Raw genomic sequence first — 24,932 nt, 5'->3', positions numbered from 1 at the left:
CTTAAGGGGTTGGACAGGAGAGATGCAGGAAGATTGATCTCGATGTTGGGGAAGTCCAGAACAAGGGGTCACAGTTTAAGAATAAGGGGAAAATCTTTTAAGACCGAGATGAGAATTTTTTTTTTCACGCACAGGGTGGTGAATCTCTGGAATTCTCTGCCACAGAAGGTAGTTGAGGCCAGTTCATTGGCTGTATTTAAGAGGGAGTTACATGTGGCTAAAGGGATCAGGGGGTATGGAGAGAAGGCAGGTATAGGATACAGAGTTGGATGATCAGTCATGATCATATTGAATGGCGGTGCAGGCTCGAAGGGCCGAATGGCCTACTCCTGCACCTAATTTATATGTTTCTATATTTCTTGTCCATTGCGTGGTGTGAGAAGTGGTTGGTGATATCTTCTCAATAGACAATAGACTATAGGTGCAGGAGGAAGCCATTCGGCCTCTCCAGCCAGCACTGCCATTCAATGTGATCATGGCTGATCATCCCCAATCAGCACCAGTTCCTGCCTTCTCTCCATATCCCTTGACTCGGCTGTCTTTAGGAGCTCTGCCTAGCTCTCTTTTAAAAACATCCAGAGAACCAGCCTCCACCGCCCTCAGAAGCAGAGAATTCCACACTCACAATTCCTTGTGTGAAAAAGTGTTTCATCGTCTCCGTTCTAAATGGCTTACCCCTTATTCTTAAACTGTAGCCCCTGGGTCTGGACTCCCCCAACATCGTGAACTCTAGCCTGTCCAGAGGCAGGAAATTCTCCTTGGAATTTAAAGTTTTGAACCACCTCTACTACGGCGCCGTCTGAGGAGGCATGTTATAATTTATTTCAGTTGATTTCTCATTGCTATCGCCATCCAGAGTTGATGTGGGGAGGATGTTTCCGCTGGCGGGACATTCTAGGACGTGAGGTTATAGCCTCAAAATTATAGCCTAAGAATGTATTTAGTCAGAGGGTGGTGAAACTGTGGAAATCAATGCCACAGAAAGTTGTGGACGCCAAGTCCATGTATATTTTATAGGCAGAAATATATAGATTCTTAATTAGTACCAATGTCCTGGGAATTGGGTTAGGAGGGAGAGATAGACCAGCCATGATTGAATGGCGGAGATTGTGATCGGCCGAATGGCCTAATTCTGCTTCTACCACCTTATGACATTGTTTGTCGCCGTTTGTGGCTTGATGCGCCGTGAGTAGTTCCTCGGTCTCTCCAGTCAGTAAGACTGAAACTCATAGAATAATTTCCGCATTCCAGTCCAGTTTCCGGAGAGGAACCCGCGGCAGCACTTGAACAGGTTCAGAATATCGTCCCCCCACAGATATCACCGCTGGCATTGGAGTCGACTCAGGGATTTGTTCAAGGCGGCGGCACATCAGAGCTCCCGGCGCGGTGCTTGTGTCAGTCCGGTGAGGGTCAGCGTCTGACTTCAGCACTGACAGTGCAGGAGGGGGCTCCCGGCGAGACAGTTCGGCCCATCGTCAACGCTGCAACCCCCCTACAGCTACAGACGGACGCTTCCTCGACCGGTGAGTGAATCAGATGCGTGATCCCGGGAAACACAAAAATAAATCTATGGGATTAATGTAAATAATATCCCTGGGGAAACTGTGTACGTCATCTGTTCATGCCCTGCTCCCTGTTCCTTCAGCACTTTGTGCTCTGCGCATTTACGGGGCTATCTATGTCATGCGTGTGTGTATCCAGCTCTGTGTATGTTGGAATTTAACTGCTGAATGTAGGGATTCGCCGCCATCACAGTACTGACCATGTTCCCTCCACTCAGTGCGCAGTAACTCCGCGTTGTGACAACATGATCAGAATTTGGCAATATAACTGGCTGAACATATCTCCACACAAGCAGATCAAACGGGGACTGCAGGCGTTTGCTTTTTACAGCTGTGAACAGCAGGGCTGGGATATCTGAGGATACATGTTGCAACATGTTTCATGTTGTTTTCGCCATCGAAATACATTTCCGGATAGAACACACCCTGCCTTGGTATCTGCTCTTAACGCTTCACAGAACAAGTTGCTGGGTGTGCCGGCATTGATTTACTTGTGCTGATGTAACTGGGAGCCCAGAGCTGCGGTGGTGTAGAGTTACAAGAGATTGAAACTTGCAGACATTGGTGGGCGAGTGTTTTAACTTTATTTACATAATTTTACACTCTTCAGAATTCTACACCATATGTAGAAAACAAACGTGGTGCTAAATTATACCCCGTCTCCCCGGAACCTCCGGCTTTCCAAATAAAACAGTCCTACTCCGTTCCACCTCTCCCTGTATCTAATAACTCCTGATCTATGCATCATTCTGGAAACCTCCTTTGTACCCTCTAAAGCCTTCACATCATTCCCGTAATGGGGGGGCCAGAACCGCACACAATATTCCGAATGCGGCCTCACCAAATATTTGGAGACAGAGGGAATTTAATTAACTAAAAAGGGTGTCGGTACTAAATTACCGGAGTTTCACTGATTCTGGGCTCTCTCTGATAGTGCATCATATACTTCATTCCACTCTCTGTTTCAGGTCACTGGCGTTCCTGTGTCTCCAATCCCGGTGCAGTGATGAGTGAAACCTTGCAACTGGCCGCTCTGGGCCGGCCTTTCCAGCTGGGAATGCTGTACGACTGCCGCTCAGACACTCTGATCCCAGGTACTGGAATGTCACCAGACGAAATCAGTGATGGTTAATGTGGTGTCATCCGTTTAGGTTACCTATTTGACTATAGTAACTACAACTGTTAGATTCAGTGCATTCTTGCGGTAGGATAAAGATGATTGGTGAACTAAGTCACTGAACTGCAATAAGGAACATTTCAACATTATTACGAGTTGCTGCATTCCAAGGCAGGAACATCACAGTGAATGGTACGGCCTTTGGGAGCGCACAGGAGTACAGGTACATACAGGCCCGTACGAAGCTTTTCAAAAAGGGGGATGGCATGACAGGATTTGCGGAACCAGAGTTGGTTTACAGGGCAAGGCCAACGAATGCCATTGCATTAGTAGTAGTCGTGGTAAATGGCAATATACATTCAGGAGCACCTGTTCCGTTGTTTTGCACAATCCGCAGGCATTGCCACTTTCATTTTGCTGCACATCTTGTGTGTGTGTGTATGTGACAAATAGACTTGACTTACCTTGACTTGACGACAAATTATTTCCTGTTGTTGGGGGGGGGGGGGGGGGGGGGGGGGGGGGGGGGGGGGGGGGGGGCAGTGTTTAGCTGTGAGGAGGATGCTAGGAGTCTGCAAGGTGACTTGGATAGGTTGGGTGAGTGGGCAATTGCATGGCAGATGCGGCATAATGTGGATGAATGTGAGGTTATCCACTTTGGTGGCAAAAACAGGAAAGCAGGTTATTATCTGAATGGTGGCCGATTGGGAAAAGGGGAGATGCAACGAGACCAGGGTTTCTTGGTACACCAGTCATTTACAGTAGGCATGCAGGTGCAGCAGGCAGTGAAGAAAGCGAATGGTATGTTAGCATTCATAGCAAAAGGATTTGAGTATAAGAGCAGGGAGGTTCTACTGTAGTTCTCCAGGGTGTTGGTGAGACCACACCTGTAGTATTGCGTACAGTTTGGGTCTCCAAATCTGAGGAAGGACATTATGGCCATAGTGGGAGTGCAGAGAAGGTTCACCAGACTGATTCCTGGGATGTCAGGATTTTCATATGAAAAAAACTGGATGACTCGTCTTGTACTCACTAGAATTTAGGAGATTGAGAGGGGATCTTATAGAAACGTACACAATTCTTAAGGGGTTGGAAAGGCTAGATGCAGGAAGATTGTTCCCGATGTTGGGCAAGTCCAGAACAAGGGGTCACACAGTTTAAGGATAAGGGGGAAATACTTTAGGACTGAGATGAGAAAAACACTTTTCACACAGAAAGTGGTGAATCTCTGGAATTCTCTGCCACAGAGGGTAGTTGATGCCAGTTCATTGGCTATATTTAAGAGGAAGTTAGATGTGGCCCTTGTGGCTAAAGGGATCAGGGGGTATGGAGAGAAGGCAGGTACGGGATACCGAGTTGGATGATCAGCCATGATCAAAATGAATGGTGGTGCAGGCTCGAAGGGCCGAATGTCCGACTCCTGCACCTATTTTCTATGTTTCTATGTAGGCGAAAGACGCCATCCACATGACTACTATATACATGACAGGGGTATGCTCGTAACCAGTCAGGGTTAAATCTTCGCCAGCATCCATTCTTATAGAAGGCACAATATTTGTATGTGGACCCAGTTTAAAGTGATTCTGTATGAGGTACAGCTTCTGAGCATCTGAGAGGTTGGCAATAGTTTAGCAGCTTCTTCTTTGGTTGTGGTAGAATTAAGGAGAACTAGACCAAGTGCAGACCCGTTGGGTTTGTTCCCCCAACGTGCGGTTGGGGGGGGGGGGGGGGGGCGACATAAACATTAACCACTCCCATACACTAATGACCTCCTCCCCCCGCACATGCGCTAACTACCCCCCTTGTCAATATATTAATGATATTAATTTGCTCCTATTACCCCATAATCACCCCATCTACTGACGCATAGCCCCCAACTGGGGCGTCTAGAGAGGGAGGGGAGTTGATAGTGAGGGCAGAGAGAGATGGGGGGAGGAGGTCAGGAGGGAGGGGGAGGAACATGGAGGGGAGAAACAGGGAGGGGAGAAACATGGAGGGGGGGGGGGGGAGAGAGAGAGAGAGGTGGAGGGAGAGAGAGAGAGAGAGAGAGATGGAGAGAGATGGAGACATTGAGAGGTGAGGGAGAGAGAGAGAGAGGGGGAGAGAGAGAGGTGGGGGGGGGGAGGAGAGGTGGGGGGGGGAGGCAAGGGGAGAGGAAAGGAAGTGGGGGGGAGACAGAGAGAGAGGAGGTGGGGGGAGAGATAGGAGGTGGTGTAGAGAGAGACAGGAGGGGGAGAGAGACAGCAGGGGGAGAGAGAGAGACAGGAGGGGGGAGAGAGAGACAGGACAGGGGGGAGAGGAGAAAACAGGGGGGAGAGAGAAAGGGGAGAGAGAGAGAGACAGGAGAGAGAGAGAGACAGGAGGGGAGGGGGGGTGTGTGTGTGTGCGCGTACGTGTGTGTGTGGGAGAGAGAGTGACAGAGGGGGGAGTGACAGGCAGGCAGGGAGAGGGAGGGACAGATAGAGTCACAGGGGGGAGAGAGACAGAGGGGGAGAGAGAGACAGGGAGAGAGAGAGACAGGGGGGGAGAGAGAGAGAGAGAGGAGGGGAGAGAGAGAGAGGGAGGGGGAGAGAGAGAGAGAGAGAGGAGAGAGAGAGAGGGAGGGAGAGAGAGAGAGAGAGAGAGAGACGGAGAGAGAGACAGGGGGAGAGAGAGACAGAGGGAGAGAGACAGAGAAAGCGAGAGAGAAAGAGGGAGAAAGAGAGAGAGGGGGAGAGAGAGATAGGGAGGGAGAGAGAGACAGGGACGAGACAGGGGGGGAGACAGAGAACAGAGAGAGAGAGAGAGAGAGAGAGAGAGAGAGAGAGAGGGGAGAGAGACAGGGGGAGAGAGAGAGAGATAGAGAACGAGAGACAGGGGGAGAGAGAGACAGGGAGGGAGAGAGAGACAGGGAGAGAGAGACAGGGGGAGAGAGAGAGAGAGAGAGTAAGAGATAGACAGGGAGAGAGAGAGAGACGGGGAGAGAACAGGGGGGGAGAGGAGAGAGGACAGGGGGAGAGAGAGACAGGGGGAGGAGAGAGAGACAGGGGGGGAGAAACAGGAGGGGGGAGAGAGAGACAGGAGGGGGGGAGAGAGAGACAGGAGGGGGGAGAGAGAGAGAGACAGGGGGGAGAGAGAGAGAGACAGGGGGGGAGAGAGAGACAGGGGGGGAGAGAGAGACAGGGAGAGAGAGAGACAGGGGAGAGATTAGAGAGACAGGGGAGGAGAGAGAGAGGGGAGAGAGAGAGAGATAGAGAGGGGGAGAGAGAGAGAGAGAGAGAGAGAGAGAGAGGAAGAGAGGAGAGAGACAGAGAGGGGAGGGAGAGAGAGAGACAGGAGGGGCGAGAGAGAGACGGAGAGAGAGAGAGAGAGGGACAGGGGAGAGAGAGAGAGAGACAGGAGAGGAGAGACTGAGGGGAGTGAGAGATGAGAGAGAGAAGGGGAGAGAGAGAGGAGAGAGGGCGAGAGAGAGGGGGTGAGAGAGGGAGAGAGAGAGGGAGAGAGAGAGAGGGGGGGAGAGAGAGAGAGAGGGGGAGAGAGGAGAGAGAGATAGAGAGAGACAGAGGGAGGGGGAGAGAGAGAGAGAGACAGGACAGGAGGGGGGAGAGAGAGACAGGAGGGGGGAGGAGAGAGACAGGGGAGGGGAGAGAGAGACAGGAGGGGGAGAGAGAGACAGGAGGGGGAGAGAGAGACAGGGGAGAGAGAGAGACAGGGGAGAGAGAGAGACAGGGGGGAGAGAGAGAGACAGGGGAGAGAGAGAGAGACAGGAGGGGGAGGAGAGAGAGAGGACAGGAGGGGGGGAGAGAGACAGGAGGGGGAGAGAGAGGACAGAGACAGGGGAGAGAGAGAGAGACAGGAGGGGGAGTGGAGAGAGACAGGGGAGAGAGAGAGAGACAGGAGGGGAGAGAGAGACAGGGGGAGAGAGAGAGAGACAGGAGGGGAGAGAGAGACAGGGGAGAGGAGAGAGACAGGAGGGGAGGAGAGAGACAGGAGGGGGAGAGAGAGACAGGGGAGAGGGAGACAGGGGGGGAGAGGAGAAAGGAGGGGGGAGAGAGAGGGGGGGAGAGAGAGACAGAGAGGGGGAGAGAGAGACAGTGAGAGAGAGAGAGACAGTGACACCCAGAGCGGACGAGACAGACACGCGAGAGAGAGAGCGCGAGAGAGAGAGAGAGAGAGAGAGAGGGTGAGAGAGAGAGAGACAGAGAGGGTGGGAGAGAGAGAGAGAGAGGGGGGGAGAAAGAGAGAGATAGATAGAGTGAGAGAGAGAGAGAGAGGGAGGGGGAGAGAGAGAGACAGGAGCAACCATGTTCTACCATCGGGCGGGGGATACAGAAAGGATTCAGAAGCCGGTGACCTCTGGTGACCAGCTGTGACCTCCCGCCATAGATACCTGAAAGGCTTTTGGTTCATTGGCTTGCATCAGTCAGTGTAAGGATTAAAGATGTTGGGGCATCGTGTTACAGTTATACAAGATATTGGCGAGGCCACATTTGGAATATTGTGTTCAATGTTGGTCACTGTGCCACACGAATTGTACCATGAAGTTGGAAAGCGGGCAGCGAAGATTGACAAAGACGTTGCCACGACACGAGGGCCTGAGCTGTAGGGAGGCATTGGGCTGGTTAGCACTATAGTCCCAGTGGGAGTCATTCAGGGCCAAACTGTTCCCATGACGGGGGAAAGTAAATACAGCAATTCCAAAATACCCTGGATAACAAGGAATAGTGAAGGTTTACAGTATTTGACACCTTCAACAAGAGTGACGGAGAATTTCCCTCCAGAGCGTCTAAAAGGTAGTGAGAGGTGAACTTGAAAAAACAAAGTTGGTTTACAAACTATTTCTGGGAAGAAAGTTCTCCTGACAGTGAAAACTGAGCCATGTTATTGTGAGAAGAATGACATGATGCGCATTAATGTAGGTGGCTCGAAAGGCCAGTTGATGTATCGGTGATGGCACTGGGAGATCAGGGAGGAGGCAGCGGCGTCCCAGACAGAGATCACACACGAGGTGTCAGCCTCAGTGGATCAGGCAGCATCTTACAAGAGAGAATCCGGAAATGTTCCAGATCAGAAAATCCTCGTCACATTTAAGAACGAGGGGAAACAATTTAGTCGCAGAGAAAGTGTGAGCGGGATGGAAATGAAAAGGGGAATAACTCAGATTAGATTAGATTAGATTAGATTAGATTAGATTCAACTTTATAGTCATTGCACAAATACGAGTACAGGTAAAACGAAATGCAGTTTAGCATCTAATCAGAGTGCAAAGTAGTAAAAATACTGGTTAAAACAATATGTACAATGTGGATGAATTAAACTAGTACATAGGCAAATAAATATATACAGATAAAAGAGTATAAAAGCTATGTGAGTTCAGCAGGGTAATGGTATTTTGGAAGAAGCTGTTCCTCAGCCTGCTTGTAGGAGACCTGAGGCTCCTGTACCGCCTCCCTGATGGGAGCAGGGCAAATAGTCCATGGTTAGGGTGTGAGGGGTCCTTAATGATTTTCCCGGCCCGTCTCAGACACCGTTGGCGGTGGAAGGTCATCCATGTCAGGGAGCGCGGGCACCGATGATGTGCTGAGCGGTTTTCACCAACCGTTGCAGTGCCTTCCTGTCAGCTGTGGTGCAGCTGCTGTACTATACCGTGAAGCAGGTGGTCAGGATGCTTTCAATGGTACATCGGTAGATGTTGGACAGGATCTGGGGGGACAGGTGAACTTTCTTGAGCCTCCTCAGAAAGTAGAGGCGCTGCTGCGCCTTTTTGATCAGTTTGGTGGTAGATGGCGGTGATTGATAAGATGGCTGCAAAAATTTAATGTGGGAGTTAATGCAGAGAATCTATCCAATGAGAACAAAATGAATAAGCATTACTCACTTTGATTAATTTGCACAATTTCCCTCAGTTTTAGTTTTGATTGTTGTTTTATTCTGTAGGCGTCACATTGTGGGATTTACAGACGCTGCAGAGCAACCTTGATCGTCGTGACCAGCCCAGCACTGAGTTTCACATCATTGCATCAGACTCCATGGAGAGCAAATCCGCTGCCCTCAATGTGTCAGGGTCACTGAAGGCGAGTTTCCTGGGTGGGTTAGTGGAGGTGAATGGGTCGGCAAAATATCTCAATGACACAAAGGAATCAAAGCAACAAGCACGAGTTACCCTTCAGTACAAAACAACAACCAGGTTTGAACAACTGACGATGAATCACTTAGGGAGACAGAATATTACCTACCCGAGTGTGTTTGATGAGGGCTCAGCCACCCATGTTGTTACAGCAGTGCTGTATGGGGCCCAGGCCTTCTTTGTGTTTGACCAAATGGCTTCATCATCAGAGAAGATGCATGATATTCAGGGTAACATGGAGGCAATGATTAAACGTCTCCCTAGCACTGCGACGCAGGGGGAGGACTCGCTAGAAATGACAGAAGAACAAAATTCACATGCCGAGAAATTTAGCTGCACGTTTTATGGCGATTTCTCACTAAAGAACAATCCCACCACCTTCAAAGACGCCATCAATATCTACGCAAAACTTCCAAACCTCCTGGGCTCAGGTGGAGAACATTCAGTGCCCATCACAGTCTGGCTCTATCCTCTCAATAAACTCGACTCAAAAGCTGCCCAGCTGGTGAGAGGGATCAGCGTGGGACTGGTCAATCGCTGCCAGTGTGTCCTAGAACAGCTCAGTGAGGCCGTCAGGAGGTGCAATGACCTGATGAAAGACAGCGTCGCCACTCAGTTTCCTGAGATCAGGCAAATGTTACAGCAAGTCCGAGAGATGTGTCTGGAGTACACACAGGGTTTCCAGGAAAATATAGCGGGAGTATTGCCGTCGATTAGGGGCGGCAGGGAGGAGGAAGGGTTACTAGCGAATATACTAAATAACACGGATAAGTCACCATTCAAACACCGGTCACTGGCCACGTGGCTGGATGACGAGGAACGAGAGATGAAGGTAGTGAGACGTTACCTCAGCGTATTTAAAGATGTACCTATTGTGAAATCAAAGGGCGAGTTGGATGACAAATTGATGGAACTAGCAACAGATTATGTTGTCTGCTTCACGTTTACAACATTACATCGGGAGGACGTCTACCTGTCAGAGGCAAACAACTACCTCCGATCTATCACAGCTACAAAAATGCAGCTACCACCTTCTGCTGACGGAGCCTGTGCAACAGGAAACAGCGAGCACTGGTTTAACTCACGGTCTGTCTCCCAGAAAATGAAGGCGCAATCCCAATCATTCCTAGATTTTGCCACAGTTAATAAAGCAGATGAAAAAGTAAAATTCCTTGTTAGTTCTGTGCAGAATGACAGCATCTTGGGAGCATCCATTTACCTGTATGAGGGAGAGTTTCTGGAGAACGAGAGCTTTGTTCCTCCGTCACAGCCGGAGATACCTACACTTAGTGGAACGACACATGACAGTGTAACGCTGCAGTTACAGCCACCAAGATGTGGTACCGGTGAGATTGTGGGCTACAAGGTAGAGTACAGAGGTAGCCAGCAGGAGGAATGGACAATTCTGGATACACCTGATCAATGCCACTCCTTCACAATACCTGGGTTACAGCCACACCAGGAGTATCACTTCCGATTCAGAGCAGTGACCAAGGTAGGGGTCAGCAAGGCTAGTGAGAGCTACAGGGGCATCACCCGGCCAGCAAGTCCACCTGGTAAACCAGTCTTCCAGGATTGTTCACCCAGCCCAACACTGCACTGGAATGAACCAAATCAGATTGGAGCTGATGTTGAAATATTTTGGTACAGAATTGAATATAGAGAAGAACCGTCAGTTAAAACAAACATGGAAGTCAAGTTATGGGAAAAGGTTAAGTCATCCGACACACAATGCCACTATCGCTTAGTGGGATTGAAACCCAAGACCATCTACAGAGTCCGAGTGTCTGCTGAATGTGGAGGAGCGGGATCTAGTGCCGAAAGTGAGGAGGCTTTAATAGAAATAGAAATTGCCCCAAAACAGAATAGCCGTGGATCTTCTAGGAGAAACGCAATTAATATCCGTAGGAAACCCCTCCATTTACAATCTAAACCTGCAGAAGGAGGTGGTTAATGATTCCAGACAGTTTGTGAAATTCGACTTCGGAAAACACACAACAGCACACAAAATGAAAACCTTTATGGTTCTGGGAGCAACTGGGTCAGGAAAGACAACCCTCATCAACGGGATGATCAACTACATCTTGGGCGTGGAATGGGGAGACAACTTCAGATACAAGTTAATAGCGGAAGAGACAGGAAAATCCCAGGCTGAGAGTCAGACATCCTCCATCACTGCCTACCAGCTCCACCATCAGGAAGGATTTAACATCGATTACTCTCTGACCATTATTGACACGCCAGGATTCGGGGACACTAGGGGCATCATCCGGGATAAACAGATCACTGATGATATCCGCGAGTTCTTCACTTCCACACAGGGTATTGATCAGGTCAACGCTGTCTGTTTTGTTGTTCAGGCCGCCCTGGCTCGCCTGACTCACACACAGAAATATGTCTTTGATTCGATTCTTGCTATCTTTGGCAAAGATATTGCAGAGAACATTAGGATCTTTGTGACATTCGCAGATGGAGAGCGCCCCCCCATTCTGGATGCCTTGAATGTAGCTGATGTACCGTGTCCCAAAGACGAGTCAGGTATGCCAATGTACTTCAAGTTTAACAATTCAGCCATTTTTGCACAGCGTCCAATATCTGAAAACACGGGCAATTTGGGGACATCCGGTTACAGCAGGAGAGAGGAAGATGATAATAATAACTTTGCTGCAATGAATTGGAATATGGGAGCAAACAATATGAAGAAATTCTTCACAGCTCTGAACACGATGGAAGCAAAAAGCTTACGTTTGACCAGGGAGGTTCTGAAGGAACGTAAGCAGTTGGAGGCTATTGTGGAGGGATTGCAGATTCAGGTCAAAGCAGGACTGACAAAACTGGACGAACTCAGGAAGACGCAACAGGTTTTGGATCAAAACCAGGTCAATCTGGATGCAAATAAAGATTTTGAGTATGAAGTTAATGTTGTTGTTAAAGAAAGGAAATGGATTCCTTACCTTTCAAACAACTGTGAGCAATGTGACTTCACATGCGACGCTCCTTGTTTAGTTGCTGTCAAGTCACTTGGGAAGTGGTGCACATCGATGGACTCATCGCGAAACTGCACAGTCTGTCCACTGAAATGTGGCTGGGCCGATCACAAAAGACAATTTAGCAGGGTTGTCTGCAAAACAAAAAAGGAAAAAAAGGCATACAGTGAGCTGAAAGAAAGGTATGAGAAGGCCCATGGAGTGAAGATGACCCAACAGAAAGTCAAGGAGTCACTTGAGCAGGAGTTTGATGAGGTTGGAGGCAAAGTGATGGAGCTGATTCAACAATTATCCAGGAGCCGTAAACGACTTAATGAAATAGCTCTGAGACCAAACCCATTATCCACCCCAGCCTACATTGACCTCATGATTCTGGATGAGAAAAATTATGCGAATCCTGGCTACATGGGTCGAATTGAGGCATTGACGACTGTAAAGAATATGGCTGAGTTACAGGAAAAAGTAGCGAAAAATGAGTTGTTAACAGAGCAGCCGAAGGAAGATTCAATACGAATTGCAGCTAAACAAATCTTTTCTAATGTGTTGAACTGGTTCACTCTATAAGTAGCTGACAAACATTTCAGCCGTTCGTTAGTTGGGAAACAGCCGTTACACTTATCCAACGGATCAACCCCGTTCTCAGACCCACTCTTTCTCCTCCCCCACCTGCCCACATCCTTACACACCACAGCTTCCTTCCTCAATGGTACCCCAACTTCACCCAGCTGGGAGTCACTCCCCTCGCTCTGCGTCAATCACCACTTGAGGGTCACATGCCCTTGCTTGTCATCCCAGTCCCACGCCGTTGCTTCTGGACCGCACCAAATATCTATTCACATCTATCTACCCACCCCCCCCCCCCCCCCCCCCCCCCCCCCCCCCCCCCACTCGGCAGGCTCAGCTGGATCAGAGAGCATGTATCCTCAGTACACACGATGCCACGACCTCCACCCCTTACCCCCTCCTTAACCACCCACTCTCCCCGTGCGGTCTGATTCCAGAGGTCTTGTTCTACCTCCGGGACAAGGGATAAAAGCATCGATGAAACTGAGGTGTAGGAAGGAATTGCAGATGTTGCTTTAAACCGAAGAAAGACACAAAGTAGTGGAGAAACTTCTCCCAGCTCTATCCCCCTCATTAGTCACAGTCGGAGTCTATCCCATGAGCTGTTGGGAGGCAAAGTATTCCCACACATGATTCGCTTGGAATCTGATCAGCCTCTCCAGCCTCTAGCCAAGAGATAAAGTGCGCTCAGACCTCGCCTGGACTCGCCACTGTGACGGTAAACACTCAGAGGAACTTCTCCAAAGGACTGACACAGAGGGGGGATACAGGGCAGGTTGAGATTTTTGGGCTCACCAACAGCATGAGAAGGACCATTAATATGGAGCAAGACACCAGCGAGCTCCCTCACTTCACTCTCCGTGTGCTCACCACTCAGGGGGAAGTGAGCATCTTCCATGTCCTCGGCACCATCACCAGATGGGACGATCGACCTTCACCATGGAGAACCAGCCTCAGGGAAAAGCCAACCAGATGCCCCCCTGATCAGCACTGAAACCATCTGCAAGTGGGGCAGACCCTAAGGCACCAGACTGATCAATATAGAGTGGGGTGTGGCATCTACCTCAATATCGCCGTCATTTGAATGTGGTTCAGTACAGATTCCATGGCACTGGTACATTTTAGGTGGCCAGCTAACTGGTAAAGGAAAACCTTAGTTGGACCCCAGTGGACTCTGTCCTTCCACAGACACGATGGACTGAATGGCTTCTCCTGTGCTGTGGCTATCCTGGACTGCACCAGACCGGTTCTTGAGCTTTGAGTCCTACTTCACCTTGACGTGAGCTTCCGGTTCCATGGATATTCCATTACAGATGTCTTGTTCTACCTCCGGGACAAGGGATACAAGCATCGATGAAACTGAGGTGTAGGAAAGAATTGCAGATGTTGCTTTAAACCGAAGAAAGACAAAAAGTACTGGAGAAACTAAGCGGGACAGGCAGCATCTCTGGAGTGGGGAATGGGTAATGATGCGGGTCCAGACCCTTCTTCAGACTAGTCAGGGGAAAGGGAAAAATACAAGAGATATAGACAGCTGATATGGAGAAATGTAAAATGAACAATAAATTAAAGATATTTTAAAAAGTAATGACGATAAATGGAACAGGAGAGAACGAGAACCTTGTGCGACATGGGTCGGGGAAGGGTGGAGAGAGAGAGGGAATGCAGGGGTTACTTGAAGTTCGCGAAATAAAAGTTCATACCACTGATTTGGAAGCTGCCCAAGTCAAATATGAGATGCTGTTCCTCCAATTTGCGATTGGCTTCACTCTGACAACGGAGGTGGCTGAGGATGGAAAGGTCAGTGTGGGAAGTGAAGAGGAATCCTTTCAGAGGATAATTATCCATTTCAGATTTCATCCACATCCCATGGTTACAGAAAGAGATTGGTCCCCAATGGGTCCTATCCATTTGTTGGCTACATCCTAAATGCTTTGGTGTAATCCTTAATCATGTCAGCAGTGATATTCTGTGCCCCCATTTGTTTTGTAAGCATTTTTTACGTATTGTCCAATACTCATTTTTTTATTCCATATTCTCCCTTTTCTTCATTCCTTGACAACATTTGTCTTCCAAAAGCAATAGGATAAATGTGGAACATCAATAGCTCCCTTCTTCAAAGTAATGTAGTAGGGGTGAGAAATATGGAGAGAAAATGGGGAGAGACACTCAACAGACTTTGTCCCGCCCCATTCCATCATCAACCTTTTTCCCTCCTATTATGAAACATCGTCTATCCACGTCCCACTGAGATGCTGCTTGACCTGCGGAGTTACTCCAGCAGTTATTGTTCGACTCATTATCCTTTTAAAAGTAACGTGTAAATGTTCAATGATCTTATTATATTACGTTGATGCTACTGCATATTCAAGCATGTATAACTGGTAGACATTGCATTGTAATGAATATATGGCTTAATCCAAATAAGCTATTTTTTAAATTAACAATTATAGATGCGCTGGGTTTGATTAATGTGTACAAACTTTGATGATTCGTTGGGAAGTTAGGTTCGTGCTCTGGGACAAATGTGTAGGCTCATCAGAAGCTACAAATCAACACACCCTATTGAGTATTGATCAGGATATCTGACAACTGGGAGACAGAACAAAGTAAGTATATCCATCAGGGAATACAACTAAGGGAAAGGTGACGAGAAGACAGAGACAGAAAGAGTGACAACAGAAGGAGAAAAAGTTGATGGTGAAATAAAGAAGAGTAAGCGACTCAACAGAGGAGGGTGTTAAACAGGAATAGAGGGAAAGGAGTCAGAGAGAGAGACGTCTGAACCACATGTGTCAGGGAATGGGAGAAACATTAGGGAAAGAGGGAAGTGTTGGTGAGGAGGAAAGACGATGGAGAGAGACGACGAGAGGGTGAGAGGTGACAGAAATGAGGCAGAGCCAACGGGGAGAGGGGAGTGCGATGGTGAAGAAGAGAAGTGAGCAGAGTAAAGAACAGAGAGAGGCAATGGAGAGGAGCAGAGAAAGTGGTAGAGAGATCACGGAGGGGGTGGGGGTGGGTAGCGGTGATCGAGAGAGTCAGGGATGTGGTGACGCTAACAGAGGAGGAGATAGGCAACATGAAGTGTGGCAATGGGAGAGGCAACAGGGAGTGAGGAAATTGGATATGTGACAGAGAGTGGGGCAATGGGATTGGTGACGGTGGAGCAATGGGAGAGGTGACACAGTGGGGCAATGGGAGAGGTGACACAGTGGGGCAATGGGAGAGGTGACACAGTGGGGCAATGGGAGAGGTGACACAGTGGGGCAATGGGAGAGGTGCCCGATGGAGTCAAAAGAGGGAAACAGAAGATTTAGTACAGATCCGAACTACACATTTCTTCCAAAACCAAGTAATCTCTTCCCCTGATTTACTTTGTAGATGTTCAGTAATCAAATAATAAATGATTCATAAAATGAAATAAAATGCTTGACGCTCTCAATACCAGTGTCTGGTTGTTGATTCCTCTCCACTAGCAAAATAAATCATTTGATTTCTCTAAAATAATACGTTACATGGACATTATGGTGGACATAGCTGTAATTAAGCAGCCAGTTATAGCAATCTCCAGAAGAAACAGTTGTGAAAGAGGCAGGTGAAAACAGGGATAATAGGATTCAAAGACGGGCAAAGGGTCAGTGGGGGTCATGATGATATTACTGATAAAGAACCAGGTGGAGAGATGCTGAGGGTTGTTGGAGAATACTCGTCCCTCGGGTACCCGGTTCTTTCTCATGTTTGGATAAGGGCGAGGATAACACAGAATGTGTGCACACTGTCCATGACACATGTGACCATTCAAGTACAGGGTGAAAAGAGTAATGCAGTGGCGACAGAGGGTGGCATGATCGATGGAACGGACGCTGCTCTCTGCAGCAGAGACAGGGAGCAACTGCACCATGTGGAAAAAAAGGAATGACAGTTGATGGAATCATGAGCACAACACAACGTGCTGAAATAACTCAGCGGGTCAGGCAGCATCCATAGAAGAATGCTGACCCCAAACGTTGCCCATCCATGTTCTCCAGACCGGCTGCCTGACCCGCTGAGTTACTCCAGCTCTGTGTGTTTTATTTAAGGCAAACTCTTCTGGGATAGAGAAGAACTTGGAATAAGAAGGAAATAATCAACTCGTTATGTCCACGTGAACACTAAAGGCCAGGAAGAGTGTTCCACTGAGGGATTGAGAATAATTTAAGGCAAAATTAGAAAGCAAAACCTCAAATTTGATAGCCCCTGGATTTTCACCAGAGCCAATTGCAAATTGTTAGAGCATTGAATTTAAGGCTGGGTAAATAAACATGTTGCACAAAGTAGAAGTTGTAGAACTTCTGGATAATAAAGGCATTATGTGGAACGCCTGGATATTAAAGGCAGCCATGATCTGGGTGGACAGGGTAGGGTCGACTCCAATAACTAACAGTTTATAGAGTAGAAGGAAGGAACTGCAGATGCTGATCTACTTAAAAAGACACAAAGTACTGGAGTAATTTAGTGGGTCAGGCAGTATCTCTTCCATTTCTACCAACTGCACCCCTTGTGGTTCGTTCATCCAGCTGTAGGAGATACAATATTTGTCTTTTTAACCTCTTCCTTCCCCACAATCCGGGGACCCAAGCAGTCATTGCAAGTGAAGCAGCAATTCACTTTTGCACCTTCCGGTTTAGTATATTTTGGTGTTCACCATGTAGTTTTCTCTACGAAATTGTGCAAAATAAGCGTGCGCTTATATCCATGATGCGTAAAGGTGGGCCGACTGCGTATGGGCCCTGATGACAGTTACATCGGGAGCTGACCTGGTTGCTACACAGACCTTTCTGTCCTAGGTCTCCTCCATTGTCAGAGTGAGGCTAATTGTAAATGGGAGGAACAGCAACTCATATTCCGCTTGGACAGCTTACAGCCAAGTAGTATGAATATTGATTTCTCTAACTTCAGGTAGCCCCGGCATGACCTCTCTCTCCATCCCTCCCCCACCCAAGCAGCACCAGCTTCTCGTTTTCACTCAACAAACAGCCACCAGTGGCCAGTTTCCTTTATCATCGTTACTTTTTTGCATATCTTTCATTCATTGTTCCTCATCTCTCCACATCACCGTCTATATCTCTCTTTTCCCTAATCCTTAACCAGTCTGAAGAAGGGTCTTGATTAGAAACGTCACTGATTCCTTCTCTCCAGAGATGCTGCCTGCCCCGCTGAGTTACTCCAGCTTTTTGTGTCTATCTTCGGTTCGAATCTGCAGTTCCCTCTCACACATATATTCTGCTTCCAGTTCCATGTCAAAAGAAGTTAGAGAGAAACAAAAAGTATTCAGAAGAGTCAGGCAAAACAGTGTAGTATTTACAGAGTACTCTGGTCCACTGAATGCAGAATAATGGCCAAGGCTAATGTGTCTGGGCCTATTGGAGATGCATTTATCAACATTGAGAGTGCGTTTTTTATTATCTGGGTCACTGTTTCTACCCTGCTTGTAGTACTGCTATCTAACCAAGTGATGGCGGTGTCATGCAGTTTCAGAGTGTGGACCTGCAGCTGAGCCTGACTGTGGAGACTGCAGATGCTGGAATCCCGAGCAAAGGTTAAACTGCTGGAAGAATTCTGTGGGTCAGGCAGCATCTGTGGAAGCAGAAGAATGGTCGATGTTTCGAGTTGAGACGCTGCGTTTCAATGCCACTTCTGGGTGCAGCATAACACGATCTGTACACTTACTAAGAAGGAACTGCAGATGCTGGAAAAACCGATTGTAGACAAAAAATGCTGGAGAAACTGAGCGGGTGAGGCAGCATCTATGGAGAGAACGAATAGGTGATGTTTTGGGTCGAGACTCTTCTTCAGTCTGATGTGGGGTGGGGGGTCGGGAAGAAGAAAGGAAGAGGCGGAGACTTTGGGCTGTGGGAGAGCTGGGAAGGGGAGGGGGAAAGAGGGAGAAAGCGAGGACTACCTGAAATTGGAGAAGTCAATGTTCATACTGCTGGGGTGTAAACTACGGAGATTACACCGCAGGGTCGAGACCCTTCTTCTGGGGAGAGTGAGATACATAGGTAAGGAAGTGTAAGGTGTGAAAACAGGACAAAGGGAATAGAGATGAAGGAACATATAGAATAGATCATTGTTTGTTGGGAGAAGGTAACAACAAAGCAAACAGAGATAAAATATAGTCGGAGACAGCAAGACAACTGGGAAGGGGATGGATGGAGAGTGAGGGCAAGCAAGGGTTACTTTAAACATAGAAACATAGAAATTAGGTGCAGGAGTAGGCCATTCAGCCGTTCGAGCCTGCACCACCATTCGATATGATCATGGCTGAACATCCAACTCAGTATCCCGTACCTGCCTTCTCTCCATACCCCCTGATCCCTTTAGCCACAAGAGCCACATCTAACTCCCTCTTAAATATAGCCAATGAACTGGCCTCAACAATCTTCTGTGGCAGAGAATTCCACAGATTCACCACTCTCTGTGTAAAAAATGATTTTCTCATCTTGGTCCTAAAAGACTTCCCTCTTATCCTTAAACTGTGACCCCTTGTTCTGGACTTCCCCAACATCGGGAATAATCTTCCTGTATCTAGCCTGTCCAACCCCTTAAGAATTTTTTAAAGTTTCTATAAGATCCCCCACAATCTTCTAAATTCTAGCGTGTACAAACCGAGTCTATCCACTCTTTCTTCATATGAAAGTCCTGCCATCCCAGGAATCAGTCTGGTGAACCTTCTCTGTACTCCCTCTATGGCAAGAATGTTTTTTTCCTCAGATTAGGAGACCAAAACTGGACGCAATACTCCAAGTGTGGTCTCACCAAGACACTGTACAACTGCAAGAGAACCTCCCTGCTCTTATACTCAAATCCTTTTGCTATGAATGCTAACATACCATTTGCTTTCTTCACTGCCTGCTGCACCTGCATTCCTATTTTCAATGACTTGTGTACCATGACACCCAGGTCTCGTTGCATCTCCCCTTTTCCTAATCGGCCACCATTCAGATAATAGTCTACTTTCCTGTTTTTGCCACCAAAGTGGATAAACTCACATTTATCCACATTATACTGATTCTGCCATGCATTTGCCCACTCACCCAACCTATCCAAGTCACCTTGCAGCCTCCTAGCATCCTCCTCAGAGCTAACACTGCCCCCCAGCTTCATGTCATCCGTAAACTTGGAGATGTTGCTTTCATTTCACTCATCCAGATCATTAATATATATTGTAAATAGCTGGGGTGCCAGCACTGAGCCTTGCGGTACCCCACTAGTCACTGCCTGGCATTGTGAAAAGGACCCGTTTACTCCTACTCTTTGCTTCCTGTCTGCCAGCCAGTTCTCTATCCACATCAATACTGAACCACCAATACTGTGTGCTTTAAGTTTGTATACTAATCTCTTATGTGGGACCTTGTCGAAAGCCTTCTGAAAGACCAGATATAACACATCCACTGGTTCTCCCTTATCCACTCTACTAGTTACATCCTCGAAAAATCCTATAAGATTCGTCAGACATGATTTACCTTTCATAAATCCATGCTGACTTTGTCCAATGAATTCACAACTTTCCAAATGTGCTGCTATCCCATCTTTAATAACTGACCCCCGAATTTTACCCACCACCGATGTTAGACTAACTGATCTGTAATTCCCCGTTTTCTCTCTCCCTCTCTTTTTAAAAAGTGGGGTTACATTAGCTACCCTCCAGTCCTCAGGAACTACTCCAGAATCTAAAGAGTTTTGAGGAATTATCACTAATGCATCCACTATTTCTGCGGTTACTTCCTTAAGTACTCTGGGATGCAACGTATCAGGCCCTGGGGATTTATCGGCCTTTAATCCATTCAATTTACCTAACACCACTTCTCGGCTAACCTGGATTTCACTCAGTTCCAAGCGTTAGCAAAGTTTTAGCGTTTTCTGCCCCTTAGTGTTTTGCAGCTCTACCCATATCGATTCCACATCCTCCAAGCTAATATCCTTCCTTTCTATTGCGTTAATCTCCTCTCTAACCAGCAACGCTACCCCGTCTCCTTTTCCTTTCTGTCGATCCCTCCTGAATATTGAATATCCCTGGATGTTTAGCTCCCAGCCTTGGTCACCCTGGAGCCATGTCTCCGTGATCCCAACTATATCATATTCATTAATAACTATCTGCACATTTAACTCGTCCACCTTATTACGAATGCTCCTTGCATTGAGACACAAAGCCTTCAGACTTGTTTTTACAACACTCTTACCCCTTATACAATTATGTTGAAACGTGGCCCTTTTTGATTTTTGCCCTGGATTTGTCTGCCTGCCACTTTTACTTTTCACCTTGCTACCTATTGCTTTTACCCTCGTTTTACATCCCTCTGCCTCTCTGCTCTTGCCCCCATCCCCCTGCCACATTAGTTTAAATCCTCCCCGACAGCACTAGCAAACACTCCCCCAAGCACATTGGTTCCATTCCAGCCCAGTGGAGTGGAGAAGTCAAGGTTCATGCCACTGGGGTGTAAGCTGCCCAAGCGAAATATGAGGCGCTGTTCCACCAATTAGCGCTGGGCCTTACTCTGTCAGTGGAGGAGGCCTAGTACAGAAAGGTCAGTGTGGGTATGGAAAGGGGAGTTAAAGTGTTTTGCCACCCCATGGAGTTCTTTTCCTCCATTAATATACTAAAGAATTGCTTCCATATTTAATTAACGTCTCTTTAAAAGGCTTGCATAAACGTAACAATGTCCACATCCCATGGGAACTTCACCATTTTCATCTCACTGCAGTAAGTTTCCCAATCACACCCAGCACCTCTCAAAAGACTGGATATGGAACATGGCAGGGGGATGGGGTTAGTAGGGAGAGATAGATCAGCCATGATTAAATGGTGGAGTTGACATGATGGGCTGTGTTGACATATATGAAAAATATGCTCTCAATTGTAAAGAAGTTAATCTTAATGTTGTATTGTTACTCAGACAATCTTGGTGCAGGTGGTGAATGACTGACAATGATAGCAGCCAATAGTAACTGACAATGATAACAGCCAAAGAGAGGTGCTGTTATTGACAGCCAATGAGAGGTACTGTAATTGATGTGTGAGCAAGTGTGTAAATAAAGTTTCTCTTCCAGTTTGAACAAGATGGATGCCCCACTGTGTTTTTTACTGCTCTGAATTATCTTCGGTCTAGCACTGGGTAGGCTGCAAGAATCGCTGCAAAATGCACCTCTGCCAACAGGTTATGGGCCCAGCTTTACCCAGCTTTACCTAGAGTTACCCAGAGGTACCCAGAGACAGTTACCCAGGGATTTACCACCGAGAGAAATGTCCGGTGAGTTAACTGGCTAAGCTAGCACCATGAGTAGACGGAGCACCCAGTCGAGTAGCCGCTGGTCTCGGCTAGTTTTTGACGGAGATGAAAAGAACTATGAGCTGTGGGAGACTAAATTTTTGGGCCATCTTCGGTTACAAGGGCTAAAGGATACTATCTTGGAAGAGCCTACCGACAATGAAGAAGGAGACGAGGCCAAAAATGCAGAGGCATTTGCTGAGCTAATCCAGTTTCTGGATGACAAGAGTTTGTCGCTGGTAATGCGAGAAGCAGTAGACGAGGGGCGGAAAGCGCTAACTATTTTGAGAGATTATTATGCGGGTAAGGGAAAGCCACGTGTAATAAGTCTGTATACAGAACTGACTTCACTTCAAAAGTTGAGCAGCGAGAGTGTAACTGAATATGTTATACGGGCAGAGACAGCCATCACAGCATTGAGAAACGCTGGTGAGGTATTGAGTGACGGACTGTTAATTGCAATGATTCTGAAGGGACTGCCTGAATCTTTCAAACCATTTGCTATCCATGTCACGCAAAGTGAGCAGGCAATGCCTTTTGCCGAATTTAAAACTAAACTACGGAGCTATGAAGACACGGAAAAGATGCGTGCAGCAGCATCCGACGACAATGTCATGAAGGCACGTGTGCAACCGAGTGTGAGACCCGACACGACAAGTACAAGTGCGGAGAGAGCGGACATCGTGTGCTTCAGGTGTGGCCTAAAAGGACATAAAGCCAGAGCATGTCAACGCAAGCAGTGGTGTAGTCACTGTAAAAGCACCACACATCGGGACGCAACCTGCAGACGGAAACAGCGGCGGGACAACGCACGACAAGTTTCCGGGGAGACTAACAACAAGGAATATGCATTCCTGGTGAGTGAAAGGGACGCGAAGATCCAGTCAGAGCGTGGAGTCGAGTTGAAAGGGCTGATGGTCGATACGGGGGCAACTTCGCATATCATCACTGATATAGCAAGGTTCAAGAAGTTCGACGTTATGTTCCAGTCCGAGACACACTGCGTGGAGTTGGCTGACGGCACAAGGTGTGATGGAGTCGCGGAGCGCAGAGGAGACGCGGAGGTTTGCTTGGTCGACAGCCAAGGGCGTCGCCACAACACAAACACTGAGGCAGGCATTGTACATCCCCTCATACCCGCAGGACATCTTCTCTGTAAAAGCAGCTACTTCCAGCGGAGCAACCGTAATCTTCAGGGACGGGGAAGACGTCCTACAACACAAGGACGGTACAAAATTCCACATTCATGAGTACAACAGACTGTACTACTTGCACACGGTAAACGTTGAATGTGATGACCAATGTAAGAGCAGTTATGATATGCAGACATGGCATGAGATTCTAGGGCACTGTAATTATGAAGATATTAAAAAATTACAGAATGTTGTTGAAGGTATGGCAATTAAGGGCAAAACAGACAAACCTGCTCTACACTGTGAAGTGTGTACTCAGGGAAAGTTTATCCAAACTAGGAACAGGGACCCTGATGTAAGAGCCAAAGCAGCTTTGAAGTTGGTACACACAGATTTAGCGGGACCGATAGACCCAGAGTCCAGAGAGGGGTACAGGTTTGCGCTATCATTCACTGATGATTATTCCAGTGCAGTGTTTGTGTACTTTCTAAAGAATAAGAGTGACACAGTGCAAGCCACCGAGAGGTTTCTTGCTGACACAGCCCCATACGGGAAGATTAAATGTATGAGGTCTGACAATGGTACTGAATTCATGGGAAAGAATTACCAGGCACTACTCAGCAGAAATTGCATTAGACATGAGACCTCAGCGCCATACTCACCACACCAGAATGGTACTGCTGAGCGAAATTGGCGCACCCTGTTTGACATGGCCAGGTGTATGCTAATAGAGAGTGAGTTACCTAAACAGTTTTGGACCTATGCAGTGCAGGCAGCAGCTGTAGTGAGGAACAGATGCTTTAACAAGCGCACAAAGCAGACTCCTTACTTGATGCTGACAAGAAAACGGCCCAACCTGTCTAGGATGCAAAAGTTTGGGTCTGAGTGTTATGCCTATAAACAGGACAAGAGAAAACTGGACTCAAAGTGTGAGAAGGGAATCTTTGTCGGGTACGACAAGAATAGCCCAGCTTACATGGTTTACTATCCTGACAATGGGAAAGTAAAGAAGCACAGACTGGTGAAGTTTGTGACCAAAACAATTGTAGAGAGGCAGACACAGACTGACATGACCCCCAGTGACGATGACTTTGAGGTGCAGAATAGGGCCAGTAGGATGAGAAAAAATACTGATGAGAGTCCAGGACATACTCAGGGCCAAGATCCAGTAACTAGGCCTGAGGTGAATAGCCAAGCACAGATAGGTGAAAACAAGCATGAGCCTGCACGTTACCCTTCTAGATTGAGGAAGAAACCAGGTTACTTAAGTGAATATGTAACTGGCAAGGCGAGTGATGATCATGTAATGATTAACATAGATTATTGCTACAGATTGATGTGTAACATCCCCCTAACATTCAGGGAAGCTGTAACCTCAACTAACTCAAAGGAATGGGTTAACGCAATGCATGAGGAAATGCAGTCGCTGAGAGAAAATGACACATTTACCCTAACCAACTTGCCTGAGGGTAAGAAAGCAGTGGGGGGTAGATGGGTATATGCAATCAAGAACAATGAGGATGGATCTGATAAATACAAGGCACGGTATGTAGCCAAAGGATACAGTCAAATATTGGGTGTAGACTATGAGGAGACATTTTCTCCTACTGCTAACCTGACCAGTATCAGAGTGATGATGCAAAAAGCAGCACAGGAAAACCTGATTTTACATCAGATGGATGTCAAAACTGCCTACCTACATGCACCAATAGATTGCGAGATTTCATGGAAAACCAAAAAGCAGCCCACCGTTGCACTGTCAACTTGTGAGGCTGAGTATATGGCGTTAGCCGCAACACTACAAGAGTGTATGTACCTAGTACAATTACTAGAAGGTATTGATGGACATCAGTACCCAACACCCAAGGTTTATGAGGATAACCAGGGTACAATTGCGTTAGCAAAGAATCCTGTAAGTAGACAGAGGTGTAAGCATGTGGACATAAAATATCACTTCGTGAGGTCCACTGTGTATCATGGCAAAATAAGTTTGGAGTATTGCCCAACAGACCAGATGGTAGCAGATGTGATGACAAAACCTGCAACAAAATTTAAGTTGATGGAGTTTGCAAAGTTTATGTTTGGAGAGTAACCATGTATGTAAAAGTCTACATGATGTAAGGTAGAAAACCTTAGGATGTTTTATTTTGAGTTA

General features: G+C 47.4%; 2 protein-coding genes across 2 annotated transcripts; both read left to right on the top strand.

The window, feature by feature from the left end:
* Positions 1-1,178: 1,178 nt before the first annotated feature.
* Positions 1,179-10,706, top strand: LOC129694830 (neoverrucotoxin subunit alpha-like; the record flags this gene model as incomplete). Its single annotated transcript, XM_055631591.1, has 3 exons — positions 1,179-1,523; positions 2,531-2,656; positions 8,596-10,706. Coding segments are annotated over exons 2-3 (2,199 nt in total), but the record flags the coding sequence as incomplete, so codon positions are not given.
* Positions 10,707-10,709: 3 nt separating this feature from the next.
* Positions 10,710-12,336, top strand: LOC129694828 (uncharacterized). Its single transcript, XM_055631589.1, has one exon. It carries the CDS (start codon positions 10,795-10,797, stop codon positions 12,334-12,336), a length of 1,542 nt encoding a protein of 513 aa, XP_055487564.1. The 5' UTR covers positions 10,710-10,794.
* Positions 12,337-24,932: the final 12,596 nt, after the last annotated feature.

Source organism: Leucoraja erinacea, unplaced genomic scaffold, assembly GCF_028641065.1.
Source record: "Leucoraja erinacea ecotype New England unplaced genomic scaffold, Leri_hhj_1 Leri_815S, whole genome shotgun sequence".
NCBI classification, from domain to species: domain Eukaryota; kingdom Metazoa; phylum Chordata; class Chondrichthyes; order Rajiformes; family Rajidae; genus Leucoraja; species Leucoraja erinaceus.
This window is presented reverse-complemented; position numbering and strand designations above follow the sequence as displayed.